Below are 10,938 nucleotides of genomic sequence, written 5' to 3'. Positions count from 1 at the left end.
AAGCACTTTAGGACACTCAGGACCAGGCCTCTGGTGTCAAGGGAGCCAGACAACAGCTTCTCCATAAAATGATTGAAGCCAGAAGCCAGAGCAACTGGAGGAGAGCAGTTGTTTCCAGGGATTCCTTCTGACCTCCACTTGTACCCTCACACATGACACACACACACACACACACGCACAGACACATGCAACCAAATAAAAATAAATCTTTTTTTTATTCTCATATAATCATAAGAAATCATTATAATCACTTTGTGCTGATAACTTTGAAAAATCTTAGAAAATCATAAAGTTTATGTTTATTGGGCTGGAGAGATGGCTCAGTGGTTAAGAGCACTGGCTGCTCTTCCAGAGGTCCTGAGTTCAATTCCCAGCACCCACATGGCAGCTCACAACTGTCTGTAACTCCGGTTCCAAGGGATCTGACACCTTCATACCCATGCACATAAAATAAAGTTAAATAATTAAAAAAAAGTTTGTGTTTATTTTAGTAGCCTGAAGTTTAAATTATTTCTGCAAAGGAAATACTAGACCCAGAATGCTTAATAATAAAATCTAAAGCACTTAAGCAAGGGAATAACATCAATACTAGTTATGAATTCAAACAAATACTAGGAAAAAGGGATACACTTTTCAACTCATGAGCCAGGGTAGTTTTATTATTTCTGGTAAGAACAGAAAAAAAACCAGGACAATTAAAAGGTGAGTGGCTCACAAATCTCCATGTAAAATTCTTGAACAAAATCTTATCAAACCTAATTGAATAGTATATGAAAAATATGACAAAGGGGTTTTGCTCCAAGAATGGAACGTTTTAACTATTAAGAAGATTTAGGGAACTCACCATAGTAACAAAGAAAGAAAACATGTATTCTCATCTTAGTGGTTAACAGCCAAGTGTAATTGAGGAATACCTTTGTGACACTAGCAATTGGACATGCTAGGCAAACTCTCGACCTTTGAGCTATGTCCCTAGCTCTTGTTTTGTTTTTTGAGATAGGGTCTTGCTATGTTGCCCAGGCTCCAAGTAAGTCTTAAAATTTTAATCCTTCTGCCTCAACCTTCTGAGTTTTGGTGACTCTTCTTGATTTAAACAAAGAGAAAAATCTTAGGAGCTGGAATATAGTTTTGTAGTAGAATGCTTACCTAGTATAGACAAGGCCATGGGTTCAGTCTCCAGCACTACAAATTAAAAAATCCCCAGGTTGTTGAGATGGCTCAGTGGGTAAAGGGACTTGCCTTGCAAGCCTAGCCAAATTTGACTGTGAGAACCCACGGTGGAAGGAGAGAACCAGCCTTGTGGTTCTCCTTGTGTTATATTATCCTGTGATCACCACACTTTCTCTTTATGTCAGTGTCTTAATTAGGGTTTGTATTGCTGTTATAAAACACCATGACCTAAAGCAACTTGGGGAGAAAAGGGTTTATTTCATCTTAGAGCTTGGAATCATCCCTAAAGAAACTCAGGGCAAGGCAGGAACCTTGCTGAGGCCATGGGAGAGTACTGGTTACTACCTTGCTTCCCATGTCTTGCTCAGACTGCTTACTTATATCATCCAGAACCACCAACCCAGGACTGGCGTCACTGCCTGTGGGTTGGGCTCTCCCACATCAATCATTAATCAAGAAAACGCCCTGCAGGCTTTCCCACAGGCTCATATGGTGGGAGCATTTTCTCAACAGAGGTGGCCTCTTCCTAAATGACTCTAGCTCATGTCAAATTGACACAAAACTAACCAGCACAGTCAATTATGTAAGCCATTTTTTCCTAATTGTGACATACAGGTGCCAGTGTTCAATTCATGTGTACTCTCTCTTTCAAATTCTTTTTTTCTTAATTTTATGTGTGTGGGTGTTTGGCATGCATGTATATATTTGTACCGTGCGCATGCTAATGCTCTTGGAGGCCAGGAAAGGGTATCAGATCCTTTGGAACTGGAGTTACAGGTGGTGGTGAGCTGCCATATGGGTGCTAGCAATTGAATATGGCTCTTCTGGGAAGAGCAGCCAGTGCTCTTAACCACTGAACAGTATCTCCAGCCCCTCTCTGGGAAATTCTTTAATCTATATCATCATAATAATATTTATTATTATTGGCAGTAATAATACTTGGTGATGAAATTTTGGATGCTCTTCTGTAAGACTAAATTGTTAGGAATCTTTTACTTAACATAATGACTTCAAAAATAAAATTTCAAAATGTTTTTTTTGAAAATTGTATTCTAAAACAATGTTTATTTATGAGGACCACTGGGAACCATACATTTCATGCAGTGTAGAGTGGGACTCCTAAAAAATGCACTGGAAAGTTTCAAGATGGTTCTGTGAACTGTGTGTAGACAGTATCAAGGTCAGTATTGCTGTTCATTGTGGGTCGGATGAACTATGGAAATGATAGTAGCTAACTCATGAGATGCTCGCATTATTCTGAATGGATTTTTAGTCGTCTCATCCTCCCACCAATTTCCATGACACTGTTAGCGTCACATCATTTTCTAGCTAACGCGCAGAAAATCACATGGCCCAAAAGCACGTGGCAGTTGGTGGAATTCAGGCTGCAGAGGCCCCTCTGGGCCATGTGGTCACTCGTACTGCAGTTCTCATGTGAATCTGTAGTGGATACAGCCTGGCAAGAGTCCAGCACAACTCCAGGCCCACATAGAATTAACTCCAAGATGTGTTCAACAAACAAAGCCAAATGGCACCCGATAAATATGGTGGTGTTAACATTTATGCTTTTATAGACACGGTATTTTTGTTTATGGGAATAGCCTGTGCGTGCAAGTGTGTGTGTATGTGTGTATGTACGTGCACATGCATGTGTAGATATATGTGTGTATGTGTGCACACTTGTGTGTGTGATAAGATCTGCACTTGTGTCTATGGGACAATATGAGGTATTTGACTCAAGTGTCAAATGTGTTAGGATAATCAACCACACTCTTGGGTTTTTTGGAGGTCAGCGTAGTATTGCTAACTATAAACATGATGTCAGCTTGCATATCACCAGAACTTTTTCCGGAAGTAGGATAGACTCTGCCATCCAACAGGAGTTGCTGGGCAAACATTTAGGCAGTTTTTACCTCTTGACTATTGTGAATAATGTTGCAGTCAACATGAGTGTCCAAACATCTCTTGAAGCTCTTGTTTTCAATTCTTCTGGTTAAAAGCCTATAAGTAGGGTCATATGATAGACCTATTTGGAATATTTTTTTGAGACTGTCTTGCTATGTAACTCTGTCTGAATTCAAACTCACAACAAAGTCTTGACTGGCCACAACCCATAAAGATTTGTATACCTCTTCCTCCCAAGTGTTGGATTTAGGCGTGTGCCGCCACATCTACCTTTATTTTGAAGTTTTTGAGGAACCTTCATTCTATTTTATCTAGCATCATTATATGCCTACCCATAGTGCATGCAGATTCTAAGTTTTTCATATTGTCACCAATACTTGGTGTTTTCTTTTGTTCTTAAATAATAGTCTTAAGAGTTGGAATGAGATGGTGTCTCCTGGTTTTGATTTGTGTTTTCATGATTGGTGAAGTGGATCATTTTTATATATACTCTTTGACCCTTGAGACCCAGAAGGGATGTGTGTGTATGTGTGTGTGCATGTGTGTAGTATGTGTATATGTGGTGTATACATGTCTGCAGGTGTGCATATTTGTGCATGTATATGTGAAGGCCAGAGGTCATTATCAGGTATCTTCCTCATAGCTTTCTGTCTTATGTTTAGCACAGGGTGGGTCTTCTAGTGAACATGGAGCTAACCAGTTTGCTAGATTAGCTGACCAGCAAATTCCCCTTTTTCTGCACCCCTCACCATCATGCCAGGATTCTCCTGTCTCTTGCTTCCCAGTGCTGAGATCATAGGCATGCTGTCCCACCTCACTTAAAATATGGTGTTTACAGATATCCTTGAGAGTGTATGGAATATTCCAGAAAGGGTATTCCTAAAACAGATTAATAACAGTTGCCACTGGGAAAAGGGAATCGGTGGTGGAAGTGAACTGGGGATTATCTTTAAGCCAGTTGAACTTATTACAATGACAATGTGCTTGAGAGTTGTGTCCAGGCACAGCAGTGTGCACTTGCGTTCTGCTGCTGTCACGTGCAAGCTTGTCATGCTGAGGTGCCCTTTGCTTTTGACAGAGACACTCGACCTACAGCACCATGCGGCCAGCCAGCAAAGGGATGGCTCAGCGCTTGGATCTGCCGGACCTTCCCCTCTCAGGTAACTTGTGGAAACACAAGTGCTTTTTGTCTTATTTTAGTGCTGTTCACTTTCCGTTGCATGAACTTGAACTTGATGGTATTTATTTCTGCTGATTTCATCCCCTCAAGATGCACCCATTAGGTCCAGATGTGCAGCTCATACTGGAAGAAATGTCTCCTGCTTGCTACCTTCTTCAGTGTGTGTAGATGCAAAAGACATACCAACTTGGCTAAATTTGTTTTTTTATTATTATTATTGTTACTACTTGGTTTTGGTTTTTTCCAGACAGGCTCTCTCTGTATAGCCCTGGCTGTCCTGGAACTCACTCTATAGACCAGGTTGGCCTCAAACTCAGAGATTTGCCTGCCTCTGCCTCCTGAGTTCTGGGATTAAAGGTGTGCGCCACTATCTTCCAGCTGGGTTTTTTGTTTGTTTAGTAGTTTTAGTTTTTTGATGCAGGGTTTCTCTGTGCAACAGTCCTGGCTGTCCTGAAACTTTGTTTTGTAGACCAGGCTGGATCTCACTTAGATACTCCTACCTCCTAACCCCTGCCTCCCAAGTGCAGGGGTTAAAGGCATGCACCACCAAGCCTGACCTTTTTTTTTTCTTTAATAAACTGAATCTGAAGACAGTATCTCCTGTTCTTAAAAAAATTTACTATGTTATACAAACTTTTGTCTGGTTTTGTGTTTGTTAACTAATTCCACAGTTCTTAAAATGTACCATTTTTAGGCCCTTGAGTTTTATTCTCTTCCTCTTGTTGCACTGTATCCTTTTCAAACTCAAATCCTGACAGTGAAGCAGAGGTTGTAATTAGTGGGTCTCGCAGGTCACATTCTCATTCCTGCTGGGCCTCCAGTGCTGATGGTACAGAGCTGTAGCCATTAAAAGGGAAGTAAGCGAAGCCCTAGTTGGCCTTGAGTCTCTTGGCATTGTCATTCCGAACATCCCAGCTTTGGGTTTGTTATGCTCTGGCTTCTTCATCTCTAATACAGAAATATTTCCAGGGTTGGAGAGATGACTCAGTAGTTAAGAGCACTTGCTGCTCTTGTAAAGGACCTGAATTTCCTTCCCATCGCCTCTAACTCCAGGGGATCTGACACCCTCTTCTGGCCTCTGGAGGCACCAGCACTCATGTGTACAGTCTCACACACATAACAAAATAAAAATTGATTAAAAAAAAAAACTAAAAGAAAAAGAAACAACTTTACTTCATTGCGTCATTTGAAGGATTGAATTAATTCATTTAAAACCAGATCACTGCCTGGTGTGTCATGGGCATCATAGAAATACTTGCTGCTAATCTTTCCTTGCTGTTGTCTTCTGAGCCTGTGAGCATGCTCAGAGAAAGAACAACAGTGCTTTTGCTCTAGTAAATGTTAGTAAATTTTTTGGAAGCTTGGTTCTAGTCCCCTGCACCAAGCTAATGCACAAAAGTATTGTGAAGTAAGACACAAAAAGTTATGCTTACTCTGTGTTGTAATTTAAGTATTACAATACCCATAGCTTGCTTAATAATTACGTTATCACAGATAATCATCCAGCAGCCTTCAGCAACTTAGCATCTTTTCCCAGCAGAGGGTCTTGTCTTGATGTTGATGTCTACTGGCTTTGGTCAGGTGGTGCTTGCTGTAGCTGGGGTAATGGTGGCAGTTCTTAAGACACCAGTGATGTTGACCATGCTACCTCTCCTTTGCCTTCCCAAAGGCTTTCTCCCACATAGCACTTCTTTCCAAATCAGACCCAGTCCTTTCAAAACCTGACCTTCCCCTGACTTCATGTCATATTGTAAATCTTTTGTTATCATTTCAGGTGTTCACACCGCCTTCCCCAGGTAGGGATTCTGCCTTAAGAAGTTGCTTTCTTTGTTCCTCTGTATGAAACAACTCACCAACCACCTCTCCTGAGATGGCGGCAGTGCAGTTGCCCCCTCAGGTTCCATTGCCAATCTAGGGCCTTTGCTATTTTGACACCTACAGTGATCCCCATCACTGACGTCTGGGATCCCTCAAAGTCATCACTGAGGGCTGGCATCACCTGCTTCCAAACTCCCATTGATAGTGACATTTTTACTTCTTCCCATGAATGTTCCTGTTGGCATCTGGAGTCCTGAGTCTTTTCAGAAAGCTTTCCATTTATTTTTCTCTGATTCATGAGAGGAATCATTATTTGTGGCAGCTATAGCTTATGAAATATTTGCTTAATAAGACTTGAAAGTCAGAATTACTCTTTGATCTATTGGCTGTGGAATGGCTGCTGCGTCAGGAGGTTAAAAAATGTTAACAAAACAACATTAATTTTGTGCATCCTCATCAGTATTCTTGAGTGACCGACCAGGTGTGCTTTCAGTGGGCAGTGAGGGTGATGTTGTTGATTTTGTTATTACTGCACGTGTCGATAACATGTGTAAACATATGTGTACCACAGCACAAATGTGGAAATCAGAAAACAACTTTCCTGATACTTTTTCATAGTTTCTGGGGATTTAACTCACTTCGGTCATCAGACTTGTGCAGCAAGCACCTTAACCCACTGATATATTTTGTAGTCCCTAGACAGTGTTATGATGATGATGATGATGATAATGATGATGCTATCATTATGATAATGATGATGTGTGTGTTGTATCTGTGTGTGTTGTGTATGTGTGTACCATGTGTGCAGTACCCCGAGAGACCAGAAAAAGAGTCAGATCTCAGGAAACTGGTAGAGACAGTTGTGAACTACTATGTGAATGCTGGTAAGGAACTCGGGTTTTCTGCAAGAACAGCCAGAACCTGAGCTATCTGCAGGCCCACAGAGAGGTTTTGAAAAGAATTCTTGTGTGTGAGAGCCATAGGTCTTAGCAGTGGGCTTTAAAGATTTCATACGGTGTTGTAAAGAGACGTACTGCAATCTAGTTTCATTTACAAGGTATAGGCAGAATTGAGCTAAAACCATTCTTAAGCTTCCCAGGCCTTGGTAAATGCATATGGCTGTAACTTAAAGGCATTCAAGTCTGAGCACCTCTTTCCCAGAAATTAAGGGTGGAGGCCAAAACTTAAGATTGAAAACCTGTCTGGCTTAAATCTATGCATCATTATGTAATATCATAGCACACACTCATTATGCAGTTTAAAATAGAGAGTAACTTACTTGCACAATAGTGCTAGGTGATTTTTTTTTAATTGTGGTAGAAGCTGTACAACGTCAAACTTAGTATTCTGCGAGTGATCATAGTTTTCGTGTCTTTTTCAGGCTATTCTACCAACTTCCAAGTTTCCTAATTATCTAAAGAGCCATTCTTTTGGTTGACAAGATAAATAATAAAGTTGATACCACAATTATTGCTGTGCAGCTCATTGGCTGCCCTCCTCCTTCCTACCCCCCAGGCACCTGTCTCCTGGTGATGATTCTATTTACTATAATAAAGGACTGCATAGTGAAAATCGTTTGCTTCCAGCCATTTCCAGCAACTGCTTGTCAACATTGAGGTCATCCCTAACTGCAGATTAATGTTCTGTTTTTGTTTTGATCTTCAGTGATGTAGAACTGTTTTTCTCTGCTATTTAGACCTAATTGGCCTCATCACCAACTTCATGCCCATAATTGGTGGCTATTAGCTAAAGAGGTCCTGTTTTCTTCTGTGACTGTGGGTGACAGGAGGTGGCCCCAGCTGTCCCGCTCAACTAACCACCTAAGTCTCACAGCTCCGGCTCTCACTCTGTCAGCCAGCCTCTAATATTCTCTTCTCCACTCCCTTCTGCTTTTGTGGTCCTTTGAGAGATACCTGGAGAATTCAGCTCATTTCTGTGCCTGTTTTCACTAATACTAATACAACAGCAGAACGGAGCCTTAAAGAGAGGGGGTTTGCTCAGGTTTTAGTGAACTATAAGCCTGTAGTTGGAACAGTTTTTCTCCTGTGGGCTATTGTTCTTGGTTCCCAGCTTTTTATCTGCTTCTATCTGTGACCTGACAGTCACATGAGACATTTTCCTACCGGGTTTTTCTCTGATCCACAGCTAATGGAAACAACACTAGCTAGAGACAGAGCTAGAGGAGTGGGTGACCTCACTGGATAGTTGCACAAGGCTCTTGGAAGGGCCCATATTTTACTTAATACTCTAATCACTGTCTGAAAATTTAGAACCATTTTTCAACAAAGGACTGCTTTGACATTAAGCTGGCTTGCTTGCTTGTTTCCTTCCTTCCTTCCTTTCTTTTTTCCTCAAGTATGTTTGTGCACCACTTATATACCTGGTGCTTTGGAGGACAAATGAGGGTGTTGGATACCCCAGAACTGGAGTTTCAGATGACAGTTGTGGTGCTAGGCATTGAACCTAGCCAGTGCTTTTAACCACTGGGTCATTTCTCCTGCCCTAGTACTGTGGATCCTTCTTTAAAGATATATTTTATATTTACTTGTTTGTTTTGTGTATGTGAATATGAGTGTGGGTTTGTGCATCTGTGAACTTTAAGAGGAGGACAAAAGAGGATACTGAGTGTTCTCATCGTTTACTACCTAATCCTTTTGAAGAAGGGTCTCCCCCTCAATCTGAGGTTCTCATTTTCTTGGCTAAGCTATGTGCCCATAAGCACCAGCAATTCTCTTTGTCTGCATTTCCATTAGAGTTGGGGTTGTAATGTGTGCAGAACACCTAGCTTCCTGGGATCTGAACTCAGGTCCTCATGATTGTGCAGTAAGCAGTCTGAACAACTGAGCCATCCACCCTGGCACAAGGTCTTGTGGAAAAATACCATGTCCCTATTTGCATTTTTATTATTTCAGAAAGAAAAACATTTATGTGTGTATATGTAGGAGTATATACACATAACCTATGTAGATAAGTCTTTGTACTTGATAATAAAATATGATAACCAATCAGATTTCTTCTCTTTAGAAATGGGTGACAATGTTGTTATTCACACAGATCTTCTGAAGGGAAGGGCCGAGGACCGGAAGTCAGACCCTTATCTCCGGAAGAGTCCCTCCCTGGAGTCCCTGAGCAGACCCCCCTCCCTGGGCTTTGGGAACACCAGACTGCTGAGTGCATCCACCGGGGGTTTGAAACCAAGCAAGCTCAGGTACTGAATTTCAGAGTATGAGATTAATGTTACTCTCTTCCGTCTGTTTCATCCAGTCAACTTGCTTCTGAGTTACAGTGACTGAGATATAGAACACACCTTCCACAAGGCTAATCAGAAGATACTTACAGTGGTTTGGGACAAAACCACATGAAGGGCTGTGCCTTTTTAAGCAGGGGCCCTGAGATGTATCAGTGAGTAAAGGCTCTTGTGTAAGCCTAATGACCCGAGTTCAGTCACCAGAACCCGTGGAAAAGAGAAACCACTCCACAAAGTTGTCCTCTGACCTCCATATGCAATGCGTGGCACACATGTGCTAGGCACACACACCAATAATAGTAGAATTTTTAGAAAGTGAAAATTTTAGCAAAGAGGAGCTGAAGAGGTGGCCCAGTGGTTAAGAACACTTGTTGCTCTTGTAAAGGACTCAGGTTCCGTTCCTAGCACCCACATCAGATGGCTGTCAATTGCCTAAAACTTCATTTTCAGGGAATCTACCACCGTCTTCTGGCCTCCAGAAGCACATGCACATGTATGGTGAACATACATACACTCAGGCACACATGTATACCCATAGAATAAATCAATCAATGTTTAAAGTTTAAGCAAAAGTACTTGAGGGGTTGTTTGAATCAGAAAGTCTAGAGAGGAATGGGATTCCTGTCAGTAGCTGTAAAGGAGCCAGGGGGAGTGAATGATGGAACTCAACCCAGGGCCTCAAGAAGGCCCTGCCAAATATACAGCAGACTCCTGGCCAACACAGGTAGACAGTTGGGGAGCTACAGCCATCAAGATAGGTTGGAGCCCTATTGCAAACAGTCTGCATTGCCAAAAAGAGCTTCATACTTATTTTGGTAAAGCAGTGGGGAACCACTAAGTCTGTGGGATTGTGTTTTTGTTTCTGAATAGTGATTAAGAGCAGACCTGCTATTTAAGGAAGATTATTGAGAGCACAGTGGCATAGAAAGAGGATTAGAGAGACGTTTTTAAGATCAGTTTTTAAAGGGGTGTTAGCAGAGAGGTATAGTATGCGGCAGAGGAAGAGACGAACAGTAAGCCTAGATAGTCATCAGAAGCGTGTGTTTGAACCCATGCTTCTGACGCCTCCTCCCTGCCAGTGCCCCTGGTCACCAAGGTCCCACCTGTCTTCCCCTCTCCCCGGAGTCTCCCCTGCTTTTCCATGCAGTCTTCTGGTTGAAGCACCTAGTGTCCCGCCGTGGACAACCCTCATAGCAGTCCTCACTCTGCATCCTGCCCTTCTGATCTGCGCAGTTTAGCTCCATCCCACTCACCTGTGATGCTGGCTTCACCCTTCACTCCTGGATAAATGGAAGACCAAAGAATTTACCATTAAAAATAGTACATAGGCGATGACTCAGTAGGTGAGAGCATCTCCTGTGGAAGCAGAGGACCTAAGTTCAACTCCTGCTTGGGTGTCTTCCACTCATTTGACTGTGTAACTCCAGTACTTCTTCTATAGTATGAGTAACTTGCTGTCGTCTCATGGATGACAAATATGTCATCTTACCTTTGGGTATCCTTTCTGGTGCTCTGCCTTGTGTTCCATCTAATGGTTCACCCACAGATGAGTCTAAAGTGCTGTTTACTTCAAGGATAAGAACTTTATAGTAGGTAGTATAATCATCTATTTGTGTCT

The 10,938-nt window shown here is 41.9% G+C and overlaps 1 protein-coding gene across 5 annotated transcripts in view; it reads left to right on the top strand.

Annotated features, from left to right (window-relative positions):
• Specc1 (sperm antigen with calponin homology and coiled-coil domains 1) overlaps window positions 1-10,938 on the top strand; it is a 277,277-nt gene that overhangs the window by 195,213 nt on the left and 71,126 nt on the right. For all 5 annotated transcript variants that reach the window (XM_075992242.1, XM_075992243.1, XM_075992244.1 and 2 more), the window contains 2 exons: window positions 4,154-4,235; window positions 9,128-9,281. In XM_075992242.1, the coding sequence (XP_075848357.1) occupies window positions 4,154-4,235; window positions 9,128-9,281 (236 nt within the window). The remainder of the gene's footprint in view (window positions 1-4,153; window positions 4,236-9,127; window positions 9,282-10,938) is intronic.

Source organism: Microtus pennsylvanicus, chromosome 11 (assembly GCF_037038515.1).
Source record: "Microtus pennsylvanicus isolate mMicPen1 chromosome 11, mMicPen1.hap1, whole genome shotgun sequence".
Classification (NCBI taxonomy): domain Eukaryota; kingdom Metazoa; phylum Chordata; class Mammalia; order Rodentia; family Cricetidae; genus Microtus; species Microtus pennsylvanicus.
The sequence above is the reverse complement of the archived record's forward strand: the minus strand, read 5'-3'. Positions and strand labels throughout refer to the sequence as shown.